Here is a 21,290-nt window from a genome sequence, read left to right on the forward strand (position 1 = left end):
GCCTTCGACTTTTAATTGATCGTTTTCAAATCATTAGGAGAAAAAAGGACGTATATACTTTATTACTCTGCCATAGACAAATAATGTTGTCAATATAATGGAATTCTATTCGACTGTCATGCAACTGAGAGGTTTAGCTAGCTATAAAATCAGGTTTAATCCACCATTTTTTACATAAGGAAATGCTTGTAGCAAGTCAGGAATATGACAGTTGTTTTCCATTCGGTTGATGTTTTTGAGCTTTTGATTTTGCCATTTGATACGGGACTTTCCATTTGGAATTTTCCTTGGAGTTCGGTTTTTTTGATATTTTAAAAATTGTTTGCTCTACCTTATATTTGATTGGCCTATGTTACTAAAAAGGTGATACTTATAATACAACTAATAAATAATACTTTTATAGTATGGATACGAATGTTTTTGTGGGAATGTTTTACGAAAAGACAGAAAAAGAAAGGAGCGTGACTGTAAAACCCCATGCTCAGGGAATAAACAACAGATATGTGGTGGTACATGGAGGATATCTATTTATACAGGTAACAGGTTGTTTGTATGTATTTCCCCTTCATCTACACAACCTATAAAGCTATTACTATATAACGATATGACTATCTTTATTCAATTGCCACGTTGAGAAACGCGAATGAGATAGTCCCAGTTTATTTTATTTCTAAGCTAATTCAAGGATAACTATCCAATACAACTTCATCAGTCGTTTTAAAAAAGATTCGAAATTTTGAAATGAAATGGCCAGTAATAACGACATTTTGATATCAAATATAAAATAAATACATCGTATAATGCTTAAAACATAATATTAAGTATGCATTGTAAATAAGATATTTATCCATTTTCGATTAGAGCAGAAAATGTTGCTTACCCATGTAAATGTAATTGCTGTTACAAATGAACTAAAATTTAACAATTTTACACCACCATCGATTAAATTCATCAAACACACTTTTTTTTCAATCTTTGTATAGCTGAGTTCCACAAAATACAAAATAGCATCATTGATTTTCTTAATTGTCTCTACATTTGAGTTTGGTAGTTTTTAAAAAGATTACTAAGGGTTAGACGAATAAGAGTTTTAATCACATATTTTTTCCCAATAACTTTTTTTTTTACTATGAGCTAATTGAGATTTTGTGTGAAGCAGCCTATCTACATAGTTTATGTTCGCACGTTTTTCAAGACCAATAAAGAGGTTTATCCCAAATAGCCTAAATGTATCTGCATCCTCTGATAATATCAGCAAATAAAGTTGCTCATTATTTGAACAATTATATATTATTGTAGCCAAGACATCCAAGTGCATGAACAAATGTCATAAGAAAGCGAAGTGTATAAAAGGAAAATGCGTCTGTAAAGCCAAATACCAAGGCAACGGAGTTAAATCTTGTAAAAAAGTCAAACGTAAGTATTATATTATGTACTTAAGCAAGCTACAACTTATAAATAAATAATATTTCCAACACTTGAGTATCACTGAATAAACATCGAAGTAATTTAGTGTAAAGACTGTTATTTAATATACTTCAACTATAGAAATGCTCCACAACTCCGGTAAACGTTATATGTATCACATTAGCAAGGAATTGAACATTAAAAACATCAAACAAGTTAATAGATCTACATAAATATCCAAATAAGAAGATGGGGTATTAATATCAACGAGACAAATATCCACAATAGACCAATTAAGGTAGATGTAAGCAGCTATGTGTCCCCGTACGGCCTTGCGCAAACAATGTGTAAAACCCGTACTATAAAGTAAGCTATAAAAGGTTCCGAAATGAATAAGAAATACTGTTGTCCATAAGATATGTCTTATGAATATATGAAGAACGTTATTTATCAAATTTTTTCATACTTTTTGATTTTCAAATTCAAGGGACCAAAAATTGCCGTCATGATACTTTCTCCTTTGAAATTTGAATTAGTACGCGGACGGTCAAGAAAACTTGTATAAAATTGATAAACGATTGTTGAAACATAAAACGATGGTTTTGTCATAATATCTTTTAGAGATTACACATTAAAGAAAATGGAAATTTAGTACATATTATCTTGAAAATATTCAATCTATAGGTTTTTTTCCATTTTATTAAAGAATCAGCATATATTGGTTGTTATCAGGATGACAGCACTAGAATATTACCCAAGGAAGTACTGAAAGACAAAGGTATGACAGTTCAAAAATGCCAACAGTTTTGTGGTCAAAAAGGATTCAAGTTTGCAGGTGTTGAGGTAAGTCAATGAAAGTTAGAGGCTTGTGTTCATGAGTATAAAAAATAAGGCTGATTCTTAAGTAGTTTTTAAAATGTACTTCATATAACCTTACACAGAAACATTGTCTTTTTTCGCTTTATTATATAAGGTTTTTCGACTCGTTAGTGTATATCCCACTTTTGTGTTAATTTAAGACAACCCTTGTTTTTGATAAATATGATTAATTTTCAAAAATTTATCCCAGAGGTTATATTCAATCTTAAGCCTGATGAGCGTTTCGTTTTAATAAGATCCGAAACAAAACGTTTTAGGAGTCGTAATGTACATGCCTTCGACTTTTAATTGATCGTTTTCAAATCATTAGGAGAAAAAAGGACGTATATACTTTATTACTCTGCCATAGACAAATAATGTTGTAAATATAATGGAATTCTATTCGACTGTCATGCAACTGAGAGGTTTAGCTAGATATAAAACCAGGTTTAATCCACCATTTTTTACATAAGGAAATGCTTGTAGCAAGTCAGGAATATGACAGTTGTTCTCCATTAGGTTGATGTTTTTGAGCTTTTGATTTTGCCATTTGATACGGGACTTTCCATTTGGAATTTTCCTTGGAGTTCGGTTTTTTTAATATTTTAAAAATTGTTTGCTCTACCTTATATTTGATTGGCCTATGTTACTAAAAAGGTGATACTTATAATACAACTAATAATACTTTTATAGTATGGATACGAATGTTTTTGTGGGAATGTTTTACGAAAAGACAGAAAAAGAAAGGAAAGTGATTGTAAAACGCCATGCTCTGGGAATAAACAACAAATATGTGGTGGTACATGGAGGATATCTATTTATACAGGTAACAGGTTGTTTGTATGTATTTCCCCTTCCTCTACACAACCTATATAGCTATTACTATATAACGATATGACTATCTTTATTCAATTGCCACGTTGAGAGACGCGAATGAGATATTCCCAGTTTATTTTATTTCTAAGCTTATTCAAGGATAACTATCCAATACAACTTCATCAGTCGTTTTAATAAAGATTCGAAATTTTGAAATTCAATGGCCAGTAATAACGACATTTTGATATCAAATATAAAATAAATACACCGTATAATGCTTAAAACATAATATTAAGTCTGCATTGTAAATAAGATATTTATCCATTTTCGATTAGAGCAGAAAATGTTGCTTACCCATGTAAATGTAATTGTTGTTACAAATGAACTAAAATTTAACAATTTTACACCACCACTGATTAAATTCATCAAATACACTTTTTTTTCAATCTTTGTATAGCTGAGTTCCACAAAAATACAAAATAGCATCATTGATTTTCTTAATTGTCTCTACATTTGAGTTTGGTAATTTTTAAAAAGAGATGACTAAGGGTTAGACGAATAAGAGTTTTAATCACATATTTTTTCCCAATAACTTTTTTTTTTAACTATGAGCTAAATTGAGATTTTGTTTGAAGCAGCCTATCGACATAGTTTATGTTCGCACGTTTTTCAAGACCAATAAAGAGGTTTATCCCAAATAACATAAATGTGTCTACATCCTCTGATAATATCAGCAAATAAAGTTGCTCATTATTTGAACAATTATATAATATTGTAGCCAAGACATCCAAGTGCATGAACAAATGTCATAAGAAAGCGAAGTGTATTAAAGGAAAATGCGTCTGTAAAGCCAAATACCAAGGCAACGGAGTTAAATCTTGCAAAAAAGTCAAACGTAAGTATTTTATTATGTACTTAAGCAAACTACAACTTATAAATAAATCATATTTCCAAGACTTAAGTATCAGTCAATACACATCCAATTAATTTAGTGTAAAGAAGTCATAAAAAGTCTGAGAAAATAGTTACCTTGTTCAATGCCAAAATATAAGTATCGACAGTATAGAGGAACGTAGATGTTCGTTCATTACTGTATTGAAATACATATATAGCATATACAGTTATATTCTAATTTATGACAACATTCACAAAATCAATATCAATACCAATAAAAACAATCTTCTGAGATCTTATTACAGTTTGAAATTGATAACCTTTTAACATAATTTTATTCAAAGATCGACAAATTTGATCAATACCTTTACATGTTGATATTAGTGTTGCCCATTCACAATTACTAATGAGTTCATTGTTCTACTTTTAGTTCGGAACCAATCATCTTCTTTTAGGGGAGGGAAGAATGCAATGGTTTTTGACATTTTAAACATTTTCATAAAAAACAAACTTTTAAATAAAGTAGGAACAAGATTCGTTCTTTTTTAATCAATGTCGTTTCTATTTTATTACTAAAAAGTAAAATAACAAAAATAGTGAACTCCAAGGTCAATTCAACTTGCCTTTCGAAACAAAGATTTGATTTACATTTAACAAACTTCCAGACTGGTTTGATGATTTTGTATTCGTTTTTAATTTGCATGAACTGTTTTGTTGCCACTCGCCTCCTCACAAAAGATGAAAGGTTTGTATCTTATATTGCTAAAATAGCAACCTATTATTTTTATTATGCATGTTGTGTCTTTGTTTATATGTATGTTCAAAGAATTGTATTGTGTAAAATATTTATTGAAAGTTGTAAAAAAACATTTCAATATACTAGTACATTATCATTGTCAATCTTTTCAAAAATAGTCAGATTTTGCCTTTTATAATGCGATCACTCACTGCTAGCACTAGTAGCAAGATTTCAGTCTGAAACGGTCATTTTGGTCTGATCAAGTCTGAATCAACTGAATTTACCGCAAGGGAAAAACGTTAAGACTTTTTAAGACTTTCAGACGCTGTTCAGATATGTCGTGTTCAGTCCGTTCATTCGTGTCAAGATAAACAAGACAGAAGGCTCTAGCTGTTAAACAAGATATGTTAAGACGGGTTTAGACGAATTCAGACCAAACATAAAAAGTAATGTTCAAAATTTTCAGATCGGGTTAAGATCCGTTTAGTGGGTCAGAATGATATTAGGAGTTACGCCTCTTCATGTGGATGATACATTTTAATTATAAAAAAATTACAATACAAATGCTAGAATGAAAAACGTATATTTTTAATAATTAAACATAAAATAATTGGTTGACTTTTTATTTCTGTTGGTCTTTTTTTAAGAGATTAGTGATTTTGTTTTGTTGAGGAAATAACTTATTCGCCTATAACTGTTTATGATTTGATTTGATTTTTTATTTTCTGATGTTAATTTATGTATTTATCTACTTATTCTTTGAAAAGAAGTAATTGCAAATTTTAAACATAACATTATCAAAAGAGTGAAAACACCTTATAAATTTCATGCGTCTGAAGCACGTTTCTGGATTTAACTTCATCGGGAACGATCAACGTAAATACAAATATGTTTTATGTCAGATAATTTATATCGTTAATTTCGTTATCTTTCGATACTTTCCTCTAAAACTTAATAATTACTTCGTGGCATTTAGTAATCATTCCCCGTGCGTGTTATTCTTTTTATATTTGGACAACCGTCTTCTTTTTTTTTTTTTAGCTTTTATTTCGTAGTGATGCGTAGTCACCAAGGCCGCATCAGGGAACCATGTCTCCGAGTGCAGTTAATATTCTGAAAACTGCACTTAGACCGTGACGAGACAATAAAACTATAAATAACATACCATCGGAAAGAAGAAGATGTTGATGGGAGGGGGCGGGGAGGAGGTTACAGAATAGAGAATGAGTGGCAATAAATATAAAGAATAGAGAAAATGGATAAAAAAAAATAAAGAATAGAGAATAATAAGGTGCTTGAATATAAAGAATTGATAATAATAGACAAAAAGTTTAAAGAATAGAGAAAATCGGCATAAAAAATTAAAGAATACAGAAATAAAGGACCCCCTCCAGATCCTCATAGAAGTTTTCGTTAAAACAATACAACCTAATTTAAGTTCAGCATCGAGTATATATCCTTGTAAATGCGTTAATCCTTTCTTTCATTTTAATAACAATTTTATTTAATATAAAATAATTATGTATTTATTTGTTTATTCAAGTTGCACTATAGCAAATAATTCTTCTTCGTCTTTTTCTTCCTATAATAGTAATAAATGTATTCGTTATTTAATATTTTCTGTCAATACAGATTGAATTCGATGGCACGTGCCACTAATCAAAAATGATCCTTAAACTATCAAAAACTTGGCAATTACAATGGCTATTTCACAATTACATCATATGTACACCTGTCATGGTATCATAGCTCCGTTCATGTATGTGTAATTTAAGGTTCTGACACATTTTATAATAGCTTCTTTCTGAACACTATTGACGACATTGTTAAAACTGCACGAACATATCACAAAACCGCAAATTTAGTGGTTAAAAAATAAACGATAATGACAAAAAAATAATTAAAAACTAAAAACAAAACAAAATTCTGTTGGAAGTAGCATATATTTACATGTATAAATTGTCTAGTGCTTTTATTACAGCGGTATACTTGTTTTATATACAGACCATATTCTGATCATATTCTATGCTAAGATATTGACAAGACAGAAGTAAATATGTTAAAAGTCGTTTTAAATCAATTCATTTCACAGCTGAGGCAAATGTTCCTTCCCATTGTTGAATAGAGGTTAAATAAATGTGAACAATAAAAAAGATGTATATTTCTTAGGCATGGAGCTAGGCATTTCTGAAGTATCTTTGATAGCATTTTTTTCCTATCAAAAATGTATGCTGGTATATATGTACCTCTAGGTGTTTACCTAAAATGTTATGTATATGTAAAAGTTTAAGATTTTTTTTTTAATATTTGCCAAAAAAAAACATTATCCGGAAAACCATATAATGGCGTTTTGTCCTTTAATTCTTTTTTTGTGATTTTCTAACCTACCTTCTAATTGATACGTTAATCCAAACAGTGCAAGTGTGTAATGCAAACATACAAAATTCGGCTTTGGTGTATCATGTTAAAACAATACCCATGAATTATGATAATTTTCAATAATTTTAGATAAGATTATGCAAGGAAATGTGTTATTGTTTTCTATTTATCTAGCAAAATTGTATCATTTTTTACACAAAGATGTCGATAAATAAATTTGATACCCTGCATTTATCATGCATTTCAATAGCATATTGTCAAATTGTTAAAAGATCTCCTCCTTAACAGGGAATCCGTTAGTATTGAAAGTCCCTGTCCTAAATTATTGAATTTGTCATTCTGCATTGACAATATTCAATTTATCTTGGTGTAAGTAATACGCACTCATTCGGGCTAACGCCCTTAATGTGTATCTAATACATATTATTTTCTCCCTCGTTTCACCCCTCCGATAATAAAGTTTTTTCTTAACTAGATATCGTAGAAAAACCAAACACAGTATAGGGTTGTGCGTTCGCTACAAGATCGCCTTGAATTTAACATGTTCAACATAAATATATACAATCAGCCATGCAAAAAGGCATAACATTTGTGTCAACTAATTCTGCCTCTTTAAAGGTCAAATAAAAGTTAGTCATTTCACTCTACTATGGAATGAAATGAACGAGAGAACTTTTGACGTGGTATAGTTATAATATAACTGTTCTTTATACTTATACTTAGTTTGTACTGCAAGCCGAAAAATCCACTTTGCTCTCTGGATGTCTTTTGGTTTTTGTTTTTGTTTTTGGTTTGTTTGCTATATTATTGACGTAAATAAAACCGACAACTCCTTTTATTCAGATATATAATTTGAGTTCTGTAAATTTCTAGACGTACGTAAGAATGAAAGACGAAAATGCAGGTTTCATAAATGGTCATCAAAGAGCGACACAATTAAAAACAAATAAAAATATAGTTATTACAGCTACAGTCATTTTTTTTCTCTATTAAAACATATTTGATACTTTTTGCGCTATTGTCATATATCAAAAAAAATCTAACATTTCCATAAGCTTTCTGTGATTTCCCCGATTCACCATTATGATGTCATGCCACTTGCTATATTGATTCAGAAAACAAATTTACGAAATCTATGACCACACAATTGTAACTGTTCCTATCTTTATTAACAAAATTTAGCGTAAATATTTACAACTATAAAAATTAGTAACAGTGGTGGTCTATTCTGCCCGGAAAACAATGCGGACTAAATCTGTGTACAGTGCACGTGGCGGATCCAGTCTTTTTAAATGGGGGTTCCCAACCAAGGATAAAGGGAGGGGATCAAACCGTATGTCCTTATTAACAAAAGGGGGTCCAAAATCCGCCCCCCTCCCCATCCGCCACTGTGTGTACCACTGACATTAAATTTTACAAATATGCAAATCGATACTTGTTCTGTTAGGACAGTTTTCAATTTTATATAATAGAAGTAGGTGAATTATATAGCAGACATATTGGTTTTCTTGGTTTAGATAGAGGAATTGTCTACCCCCGATCAAGAATCTCATTAAATTGTACAGATGTGCATACGTATTAGTCTAAAATATAATCTTTCATCTTATCAAATTTGAATCTCATGATTTTTGTAAAAAGGCGGAATTAAATTTCCAAAGTGATATTCAAACTTATTATTCAAAGACAAACTGACAACGCCATGGCAAAATAAAAAAAAGTCAAAATGACAAACTGTACAGATATGCTAACTTAGAATATATAGAACATACTTTATGACTTCATAACCATAGAAAGACAACGAAAGATCATATCATAAACAAAATTGTATTGAAAGGTCAATGATGAGAAAATTTTAACATTTGTTTTACCTAGTACTTCATAATCTTTTTCTGAAAAGTTTTGTCGTCCTGAATATGCATGAAATGTTTGCCACTGGACGTTAAGCAACCAACAATCAATTAATCTTTTGCTCTAAAAAATTAATTAAACAATAGAAGCCACAATTGTATCCATCACTTGGTGTCTGTTAAGGGGCCAGCTGAAGCACGCCTCCGGGTGCGGGATTTTCTCGCTGTGTTGAAGACCCATTGGTGGCCTTCGGCTGTTTTCTGCTCTGTGGTCGGGTTGATGTCACTTTGACACATGCATTCCCCATTTCCATTCTCAATTTTGAATAGTATAAAAAGTTGTTTTATTTAAAAGAGACTTTGAATAATAACTTTAAAACACAGTTATGTTATAATTGAACGAGTTCATAAAAACTAGAAACAAAGGACTATACATTTGTATATATACTGGAGTAAAACCAAAAGTTTGTTCCGACACTAGACTTGTAGGCAACGTCTCAGATGTACTATTCAGATTTATACTGGATAACCTATATGTGTGGTCATAAAAATTACAGACTAATTTCCTCTATGTAAACACAAGGAGATGTGGTATATTAAGAATTGCTTATGAAACAACTATCCGTAAAGTTCAAATGAGGTGGACGAAAGCCACCAGAGACAACCGTACGGCCTTCTAAAAACCATTCCGTTAAGTTGACTAAAAACGGTCCCAACATGAAAAATATGAAATAATCAAACTCTGAGAAAACTAACGGATTTTTACTCATCCATCCATCTTGACACCTCAAACATGCGAACAATATATAATTTTAAACCTAACTGACTCGCAATTTTATAATAAACAATAATTATGAACTTTTTAAAATAAGTTATCCATGGGGAATACTTAAAAAATCATCTTATTCACGATGTAAAAATGAATATTTAAAACTTTTCCGTTATATGTTACCTGTGAAATGGCGCCAATGTAGTTTTATTTTTTTGGCGCAAATGAAAGATTGATTTTTTTCTTTGGAATCATTTAAAAAGGTAAAATTCACCTGTATTGGTATTGCTGGTGTATATTTGTCACACGTTCCATCTACAATATACGGAAATGACACGGCTGGGTATTGTAAAGTTACTGAAGGACGTTTAATGTCAAATTCATATCCCCGGGCGAAAACATGATTATTTACCGGTTTGTCAAAACGCCGTTTGTACACTTACCAAAGTGTATTGATCTTTCACGCTGTCTAGTCTAAGATTAAAAGTTTAGGCAATTTTTGTAGGTTTTTAAAGTGAACGGAAAATGAGCTTTGCAACAGTGTCTCTAACGATAAAAAAAAATAATGTGGTCCGTCAATATGACATATTACAGAGGCAGGTATAAATATTTGTAAAATTGGCTTAAATATTTCATTTAACAGCAATTTGTAGAACTGATTATTTTGATCCCTCGAATACGTGTAAAATAATGAGTATTTATATTATTTAGATTCTTTCATATAATTGTTTTTGTTTATTGTATTCACGAATTTTATATAAACTCATGACGTTTAGACCTTGACATTTCGTGTAGACACCTGGGGCGTGTTTTATTGGTCTATTCTGCACATCTCCAGAATGTCTTCTGGTGAAGAGTCCAAAAAAAAAAATGAATCTGGAGATAACCTGGAGATATTCTACGGAAGATCAATAAAACAAAAATTCAATTTGCCGTCGAATATAGCAGATTTTTGTTATGTTGGATGACATATTAAATGAAGTTTACGATGATTTTATAGAAAATTAAGATACGTCCGGTAGACATGACTGTAAAAGTGTGCTCTGTTCGTGACATGTTTCTTTGTTCTTTCCTCTAACTCAATTTTGCTAAACAAATCAGGCGTAAACCCCCACTATTTGATTTTTAAGAATAATCTTAAACTGCACACAAATTCGTCAATGTTTGTCTCGAATATGATCAAAAAGGACATCTTGTCTATTCAATTTTTTTAAAGTAACCAAACTGGATTATTTTTGTATAAAGCAAAGATATCGGAAAGTTCTCAAAATCATTTTTCTCTGGTGGTCCTTGAAGAAAATCTTCTGGTCCTAACTATAATTTCTATTGCATAATTTCGATGGTCAAAACCTTCGGACCACCACTTTTCAAAAATTTTCATTGTATATGGATCTATATGCAAGTATATAATATATACAATGTATACCAGACATTTCTCAGACTGTTTTTTCTTCTTTTTTTTTAATAAATCCGTTGGTTGTGTACTGATTGATACTTCAGTCTTGGAGAACAAGATTTATTTCAGTACTATAGTTGTAATTAGCTTTGAGCAAACTTCCAGTAATTGCAAATACCCTTATTTCGGTGCTTTGTGTCTATTGTCTTAATGTAAGTTTTTTTTTGTGTGTCTCGTACCGATCTTTTGAGTTAATCTAATTGCAATTGATTTGTGCAGGTTGTTCTAATATTGTTCTTTTACACCACTGTCCCAGCCTCGGGTAGGGATAAGCGCTCACAAACATGTTATTGTACTGTTACACCACTGTCCCAGGTTAGGGGGCTGGTTGGGCCGGATCCCGCTAACATGTTTAACCCCGCCACATTCTGTATGTATGCTCTGTCCAAAGTCAAAGTCAAATGTAATTCAGTGGTTGTCGTTTTTTGCTGTGTTACATATTTGTTTTTCGTTCATTTTTTTTTGTACATTGATTAGACCGTTAGTTTTCTCGTTTGAATTGTTTTACATTTGTGATTTCGGGGCCTTTTATAGCTGACTATGCGGTATGGGCTTTGCTTATTGTTGAATGCCGTACGGTGACCTATAGCTGTTAATTGCTGTGTCATTTGGTCTCTTCTGGAGGGTTGGCAATCTTCGCTTTTATATCAACCCTACCATATTCTGTGTGTGTCTATCCCAAGTCAGGAGCCTGTAGTTTAGTTGTTGTCGTTGGTTCATGTCTCGACTCATATTTGATATTTTGTAAATTATTTTGTTATGTATAATTAGGCCGTAAGTTTTCTCGTTTGAATTGTTTCGCACACTTTTCACGTCGGGCCTTTTGACAGTATCGGGTTTTGTCATTGTTGAAGGCCTTAATTACGGTTGTCTATAATTGCTTACATCCACTTCATATTTGAACTCCGGTGGATAGTTGCCTCATTAGCAATCATACATTTCTTCGTTGTTTTTATTTTTTTACCTGACTTTTAAACTCGTGTTTTGAACCGAGTCCTGAACATGCATGACATATTTGTCACTGGGCGTTAATAATTAGCAACAAACAATCAACCAATTAAACTTGTGTTAAATAAGAAGAAAAACCATTTGATATTCATTCATTTAGTGGGGTGGGCTGGTAATTAAGAGCTGAAAAATATGCATAATAAGCGACAGATTAAAAATGTTAATAATGCCCTCTATAAATTTAAACTGACCACCACGGAATAGCCCAACTTAGTGTTGAAAGTAGCGTTAAACACCAATCAATCAAAATCCCTTCCCTAGAATATCAAATAGTCGTCCCTTAACTTTTATTGTCCGTGTAGTTCTTATATTTATCCAGCTTATCGTCATACAGGGATGTCCTATTAAGACTGTCATACCATAAAAACGTTTATAACACAGCTCACATTCCAATATATCTGCATTCATAAATTTATCAATGTCATTTAGACTAAACGACGCCATGTTTGTTATGTGCCTCTGCCGTCTAAACTACCTATCAAAAACGAAGAGGTGGAAGAGGGCCAGAAGATCTTCCCTCTGCAAAAAAACAGAAATGGACCTCTTCTGGCTCACTACCGAAGAACAAAAAAACACGCCCCTGTTTCTTGTTGAAGACTGATTTACCCGGTACGTCTAAACACCACCTAGGCCGCCTTGGTGCACTAAGCTCTGAAAACTGCACTAAGCCCATGATGGAACAGTCATATAAGTACCAAGGTCATTCAGTATGATAATGTTGTAAATAAAGAGCATATATTTAAATTTTGGTGTAAATGTATTTAGAAATGAAAGAGTTATAAACATTTTACATGGCACGCGCCGACTTTTGTATAATGTGTCCAGTTATCATAGTGTTGATTGAATCAACCGAAGCTTGACGAGTTCATATAAACCAATACCAATATCTTTATTCCCATAACCATTGCAGATACATAGGTACAGAGAGAGTGCAAAATATGTACATGAATATGCATCTATTTACAAAACATATATACAATACAGTGGTTTCCAAATAATATACATTTTAGCTAGGAGGACCCACATGTTTATTTATACACTTTATAAACTTACATAATCCTTTTAGCTCTGAATTTTTGTTTAATTTGCTCATCAATTTTCTAAACTTTAGTGTATTAACATAAGCCAAATAGTACTTATCAAGGTATAATTTTCTACTGTCGTTAAAAAATGGACATTCTAGCAGATAATGAAATTCGTCTCCAATGCTACCAATATTACAAAGATGACATTTTCTATCATTTCTATTAACATTATTCCACCTCCCTGTCTCTATTGAGAGTCTGTAGTTTGTGGTTCTATATCTACATAAAATAATACTTTCGTGCATATCCAACATATCAAAATATTTTTTTTCAAAATTTAATTCTAACTTAAAAATTCTATAATTTACTGATTGTGTAGACTCTTGAAATTGTGTATTCCACAACTGTTTGTATTGGTCTTGTAATTGCAACTTTAGTGCATTTTTTAATCATATATCATTACCAAAACATTGAGAAATCCAAATATTTGAAAAACCACATTCATCCAATATATTTTTAACTTCACTCACAAAAAATGTACATACATTATTAACAGTAAATAGTGTTTTTAATAGTGTATATGCGATAGAAGATAACTTAGTCTCTTTAGCAGATACTAATTTACACCAATAAGATACTATTTTTAATTTAAAGGATATCTACCAAGTTCTCCCTATACCATATAGCTAGGTGTGGAATTTTCAGTTTCAAAAGAAGTTTACAGAATTTCTGATGGATTCTTTCTATAATTTCAACATCACCATGCCCCCAAATTTCACATCCATACAAAAGTATGGGTTTCACAACTTTATAGAAAAGATCTAAGTGACACTGAGTGGAAAGATTATGTATGCGGCCTGATTTCAACACCTTAAACATAGCTTGTGTGGCTTTTTCTGCTAGGTGTTTCTGTGCTATTTTAGTATTACCAGTTCTAGATAATAATATGCCCAAATAGTTAAATTCTATTAATATTTTCAATGTCAGTGCCGTCTATAGCTATATACAAATGTAAATTTGACGGCATTCTGCCTCTAGAAAAAATCATCACTTTAGTTAACTTTAAGCTTCCAAATATTACAGTATTCACTGAAAGAATCCAGCTGTTTCTGTAAATCATCAGCACTTTCCGCCAATAGTACTATGTCGTCTGAACTAAGGATATGAATGGAAAGGTTAAATATGCACCAAGACCGTAAATTAAGATTGATTATTATAATGTAAAAAAATATGTTCAAAGTTGGTTCGAAAATCTTAAGAGATTTAAAAGTTATCATAAAAAAGAAGATGTGGTATGATTGCCAATGAGACAACTCTCCACAAGAGACCAAATGACACAGAAATTAACAACTATAGGTCACCGTACGGCCTTCAACAATGAGCAAAGTCCATACCGCACAGTCAGCTATAAAAGGCCCCGAAATGACAATGTAAAACAATTCAAACGAGAAAACTAACGGCCTAATTTATGTAAAAAAAATGAACAAAAAACAAATATGTAACACATAAACAAACAACAACCACTGAATTACAGGCTCCTGACTTGGGACAGGCACATACATACAGAATGTGGAGTTAAACATGTTAGCGGGATCCCAACCCTCCCCCTAACCTGGGACAGTGGTGTAACAGTACAACATAAGAACGAACTATAAAAATCAGTTGAAAGAGGCTTAACTCATCAGATGGATAAAAATACAAATACTACAAATACAAGTTAACATTTTTACGGGGCACGCGCTCTTCTTGTGTAATGTCTGATCACCTTGAAAATTGATCCAACCAATCTTTAACTGGTAAATTATGTTTCCTTGTTGCTAACTAGTAATGATAAAAGGGCTGTTGATCTTTTCTTTGATGCTTTGTTAGAAAAAATATATTTGAAAAAAGTGATTGTTTAATTGCGCTATTTGAAATAAAAACAGTGAAACAATAGAAATTAGCTTTTACTCAAAGACATATCTGATTTACCTATGGCGTTTTTGTCGTTTGGTTGCTGTCAAATTGAAGTTTATTCCACATCTCCTATAGTTTGAGTTCTGTTTGATTACTTTTTATTACCGTCTCCTCGGAGACGGTATTAAGAGTTGAACGATGGACAGTCTGCGGGCTGAAGGCTTTCTTACTACCTAATTGGAAGATATTACTGACGCTGTCATAATTAAATTTCGTTCATTGGTTGGGACAATTCAAACCTAGTAAATGTCTTTTAATCCCGTAGAGTGTCGGATCTGAACTCTTTATTTTAGTAAATAGATTTTCCTGGTTACCAATCATGCATATCGGTACACAGGTAACACTTATCTATAAATAGCCAAATCTCCTGAAGATTTGTAAACACACACGTGATTATTTCATGTTACGTACATTTTATACGTGAAAACATAAGAAAACTTTTAGAAAAATGCCTTTTTCTAAGGTTATATTTATTTATACTCAGTAAGATTTGATTTGATTTGATTTTTGGTGTTTTAACGCCACTTTTAAGCACCGCTTTTGGGCTATTTCGTGGCGGCCAGTTTTTATTGGTGGAGGAAGCCGGAGCGCCCGGAGAAAACCACCGACCTTCGATAGGAAAACTGACAATCCTAGTCAATTAAGATTGGAGTCGAGTGCACCCGCAAGAGCGGGGTTCGAACTCACAACCTCAGTGTTGACTGGCTAGTGATTACAGTAGTAACTACTTAGACCACTCGGCCACCGAGGCCCCCTACTCAGTAAGATAATCTAAAGGCAACACAAACATTTTAAAACGGAGATATCAAATAATTTCTGTTCTATTAATATTAATTTACACAAGAATTTTTATCTCAGGGGGCGGGGGCGGCGGCGGCGGCACTTCGACCTTTCTATGGCAGAGGTGAGCAGCTGAGACATCCAATACCCCACCCTTTATATATATATATAAACAAGTCTAAATTGAAAACAACGTTCAAACCTATGATTGCGTTGGATAAAAACCGCAATTTTTATACGTGTGCATGCAAAACAAATTTCTTGGTGGAGGGGTCTAAATACAGCACAAACAACATTTTCCAAAAGACCAAATGAGTGAAAAAGTATATTTTAACAAAACGCATTTGAATAGCAGGTCGAACAACTGATGTTCTTAAACCCTGCTGACTGCCATTGGCGATTGACAAATAAACGGATCACAAGATGTAACAATTAGATCTTATCATTAATTTATTACCAAACAGAAAACAATAAACTTGCGGAAAAGATGGTATACCGCAAACATGAGGTGCAAACATTTGTACACCATATCCGGATTTCGACAATTAATGTCTCTTCAGTGATGTTAGGAATCGAAACGGTATTTGGAAGGCCATATAATTTACCTCAATTTAGGATAGACTCTTGAATTTTGAAAGAGTCAAAATAGGATGAACGGATCATATAAGTCCGAAGGCAAATATAATACAAGCCCAAACGAAAAAATATAAACAAGTCTAAATTGAAAACAACGTTCAAACCTATGATTGCGTTGGATAAAAACCGCAATTTTTATACGTGTGCATGCAAAACAAATTTCTTGGTAGAGGGGTCTAAATACAGCACAAACAACATTTTCCAAAAGACCAAATGAGTGAAAAAGTATATTTTAACAAAACGCATTTGACTGTATATATTGAATGATAAAAGAACATACATGCAGTTACCCTAGCTATCATATATTTTTTACAATAAGTATATATACCTGCACATAGCTATCATTGTTACGCTATTTCATGGGGAGATACTAGTAAATAGATTTGACAAATATCTTAAACATTTACGAAAGTGATTTTAGAGACATATATACACAATCTCTGGTGATTTTAATTGCATCTGTAAAAAAATATCGACATCTGATTAGTTTCAGATTCAATCATCAACCTTGTCTTATATTTCACCTAAATTTCTCGACCTCATGCAATTTCATGAAGCTTCAAACAGTGACCTATCCCAGCGACTCATCCTTTCCACTCATTACATAATAAGTGCCCCCACACACACCCCAAGATCGTTTGGCTGAGTTGGATGTTGTCTAGATCTACCTAGCTAGCTCTTCCTAGCAAGATATAGCAGAGGTTGAAGAACAGAAGACTAAAAATATATCTAAAAGGGAATATAAGAAAAGCAAAAAACTACTCTCAGACGATGTATGCTAACATATTTTAATCAATGTTTAATTTCTATGAATGATTTTAAAGGAGATGTGAAGTATACATAATTAATTTAGACAGCAACCCAATTAAGCAACAAACAAATCGTGACAATTTACTTCTAAAGTTCAATCTACGATCTTCTTCAATGGACATGTCATTACAACATTTTAAAGTTTTTTATCCTCCCAAGTCTAACTATAATATATAGAATAGTTGTGAATATGTGAGCCAAAATTAGTTCCTGTGAAAAAAGTTCCAGTGGAACAAATATCACAGGAAATATATTCTGGGAGAACTTTTTTCACAGATAATTTCTATATGATTTGTTCCATCTCTATAAAATAAGTTCCACAATTTACCTGGTGAAATAAGTTCTGGGTTTGTGAAATTTGTTCCTTACCTAGTGAAATAAGTTCCAGGTTTGTGAGATTTGTTCCTTACCTGGTGAAATAAGTTCCTTGTCTGTGAAATATGTTCCACTGGTTATACAAGTTATCTTTTATACTGAGCATTGTTATCAGTGAGCTTAAAGTTATAATTCAAGTACATTATAAAAACATGTATTATATTGATAATGTAATAAATAAAAGGTGTAAACATCCAATATGGATTCTGTGGAGTATAGCAAAATGTTTAATTACATTATCCATACAAAAATATCCAAATGACAACAATTTAATGAGGCAGATAAGCGAAGAATAAGAAGAATTCGTCAGAATTTTTTTATAGATCAATCATTTATTTAAGAATATTGCAATTCAACATATGTTAATTCATATCAGAATTTGTAGATAAACTGTTATCACAGAAATATGTCTCATCCTTTTGTAATTCTGATTATGCAAATGTTGAAATTAAAATAGCAATACTTTAACATGTTTCATAAGTTATGCAAATATTCAAAGTCAATGAACCATGACTGAGGTACATGGCTAAACAATTTCCATGGAAATGAGATGTGCCAAAGCTAATACAACTGCATACCAAATACCATTGAATTATTATAAGTCGTTCCCTTTAAACAAACCTAAACACAAACATTAACTTATAAACTATGTAAAAGTTTCAAAGTCAATGAACCATGAAGAGGGGGTGAGGCTATATAATATCCATGGAAACGATATTTGCAAATGCCAATAAATTTGCATACCAAATATCGTTTACTTAACATTAGCAGTTCATCTTAAACCGATCTAATCACAAACTAATACATGTAAACTAAGCAAAAGTTTCTAAGTCGATAGACAATGACTGAGGGGGCGGGGCCAAATATTCTCCATGGTAATGAGATGTGCTAATGCTTATACAACTGAATACCAATTAACATTTGCCTACCCTAAATGGTTCCCCTTGAACTGACCTAATCACAAACTAATACATGTTAACTTAGCAAAATTCTCAAAGTCAATAGACCATGACTAAGGGAGCCAAATAATCTCCATGGAAATAAGATATGCCAATGCTTATACAACTGCATACCAAATATCATTGACCTACCACTAGTGGTTCCCCATAAACTGACCTAATCACAAACTAATACATGTAAAATAAGCAAAAGTTTCAAAGTCAATAGACCATGACTGAGGGGGCAAGGCCAAATAATCTCCATGGAAATGAGATGTGCCAATGCTAATACAACTGCATACCAAATATGATTGACCTACCACTTGTGGTTCGCCATAAACTAGACCTAATCACAAACTAATACATTGTTGACGACGGCGCCGCCGCCGACGCCGGAAACAGCATACATATGTCTCGCTATTTGACTCCGTCAAGGCGAGACAAAAAATTAAATAGTGTGTTTTAAATATTTATCGCAGTTGTTAATCATAGTTGTGCATTTGTTTTTTAATCATATTATCTACGTACAATATATATGCTGACTTAATTTGAATTTCTCAAAGATTTACCTTATTTTGAACGTTGTCGTGTTGTTTAAAGACTTCAATGTTGAATATTAAACTTGTCAGGTACAACTATAGAATGTTTTGCTTGATATAAAGTTAATGCATCATGTTAATCTATAACACCCGGAACTTATTTAACATTAGTAAAAAAATTAGTTCCGGAACAAATTTTACAGTGCTGGAACATATTTTCTTAAAATATATATTCCGGGTAAAAATTTTCTGTGATATAAATTCCGGTGGAACATATTTCCTATGAAATAAGTTCCAGCGGAACAAATGTCACGCCGGAACATTTTTTTTGTTACAAAAAATAATCTTAATAGCAAAAAATAATTCAGATATTACTTGGAACTATGAGCAGGGTCAGGAACAAACTTCTAATGTTTGTTTTGAGGTTTATTGACTATTTATACTAGACATGCTAAACGAGAGAAAGAGAAATAAAAGAAAATTATAAATTTAAAAGACGAAAATACTGTTGGCACTTTAAAAGATTATTCTTAATTGTATGTTTTCTACAAGAATTGTAAAAACAAGTATAAACATACATATACTATGATCATAAAACAAAAAGACATTTATATGTCAACATACGAACGGTCTCCCACAAAAGATTATGTCAATCCAGTATGTCAAGCTTTTAAGGGTAAGTATGATAAGGGCCTTTATTCGTCATCCAACATTAAATGGTATAGTAAATAAATATGAAGATATGTACAAGTAAAACAATAACAAAAGATACAGTATCAAGCTGTATGCTTGATTAAGTTTTGGTCAAATTTGTTGATTCTCTTATGTTGATGGCCTCATAGTGAACTTAAAGTAGCTTTGCAGAACTTATCACCTTCTTTATAACCAACGACGTCTATTATGATTTGAAAAAAAATGGCGGCGAAACTACTTTGTTTTCAGGCGCTTACAATAGATCTTATATAACAAATTACCCGTCTCACGACTCTGAGTATTTTTCATCAAAAAATAAAATCAAGAAGTCCAATAAAACCAAATAATCTGAAAAAAGAAACATTTAATTGTTAAGGATACTCATTATTCAAATATAGAAAAAGAGGCGTGGGGCATTCCACATTGCAGTCCAACTACAATGAATAGACGAAATCTTCATCGACAACAAAAATAACCATACATATATGTGAAGCTTTACATTTTAAGGATCATTTTTGAAAAGATGTGAGATACCGTTGGAAATATATTAATTGTGTTCTTATATGTTTAAATTTTACTACGTTTCACTCTCTACCAGGCATGGGGCGAATTACATTGCAATGTAATGCATTATATTACAATTACTTTGACCAAACCATGCATTATATTACAATTACAATTACATGCATTTATCAAAGTAATGCATTATATTACAATTACTTTTGCAAAGTAATGCCTTGAATTACACATTACATTTGAAAATTTTATTAGTGAATAGAAAAATTAAACATTTTGAAAAACAACTACAAGTCACAAAAGATTCTAGCATATGCAGTAACTGTTCCATGAATTGAATATAAGTATTCATGTAAAAAGTCTATTTAATTTGATTTTTACAATTTTTAATTATTTTAACTTAATGTTGACTTTACTTTTATTAATATATTTTCTGTTGTTTTTCTTTAAATTTTAAACGAAATATTTAATTACTGTGAATTACTTCCCTAATTATAAAATAAACATAAACCTTAATTAAAATTAACATATTCTTAATTAATCAAGAAATCTAAATTTGGTTTAGTTAAAACTCCAACAATATGTTAAAGATGTAGTATGTGAAAAAAGTAATGACATGTAATGCCATGTAATGCCATGTAATGCATGAAATTACACAACTTTTTGCTAAAGTAATGCATTATATTACAATTACATGTAATGCACAAATTGCTGCATTACACACTACACGCAATTACTTGGAAAAATGTAATGCATTACCATGCATTACAATTTCAAATTTGCATTACCCCATGCCTGCTCTCTACACTTTTCGATGCCTATTATGAACGAAAAACTTTCAGGTGGAAG

At 31.8% G+C, this 21,290-nt stretch overlaps 2 protein-coding genes across 51 annotated transcripts in view; one reads left to right on the forward strand and one right to left on the reverse strand.

The window, feature by feature from the left end:
- Window positions 1-21,290, reverse strand: part of LOC127738865 (histone H3.v1-like) — a 136,868-nt gene that overhangs the window by 32,195 nt on the left and 83,383 nt on the right. The window lies entirely within an intron of this gene.
- The window catches only part of LOC127738858 (zonadhesin-like), a 90,062-nt gene that overhangs the window by 14,166 nt on the left and 54,606 nt on the right, over window positions 1-21,290 (forward strand). For all 50 annotated transcript variants that reach the window (XM_052250264.1, XM_052250265.1, XM_052250283.1 and 47 more), the window contains 2 exons: window positions 404-536; window positions 1,300-1,416. In XM_052250264.1, the coding sequence (XP_052106224.1) occupies window positions 404-536; window positions 1,300-1,416 (250 nt within the window). The remainder of the gene's footprint in view (window positions 1-403; window positions 537-1,299; window positions 1,417-21,290) is intronic.

Source organism: Mytilus californianus, unplaced genomic scaffold (assembly GCF_021869535.1).
Source record: "Mytilus californianus isolate M0D057914Y unplaced genomic scaffold, xbMytCali1.0.p SCAF_4, whole genome shotgun sequence".
NCBI classification, from domain to species: Eukaryota; Metazoa; Mollusca; class Bivalvia; order Mytilida; family Mytilidae; genus Mytilus; species Mytilus californianus.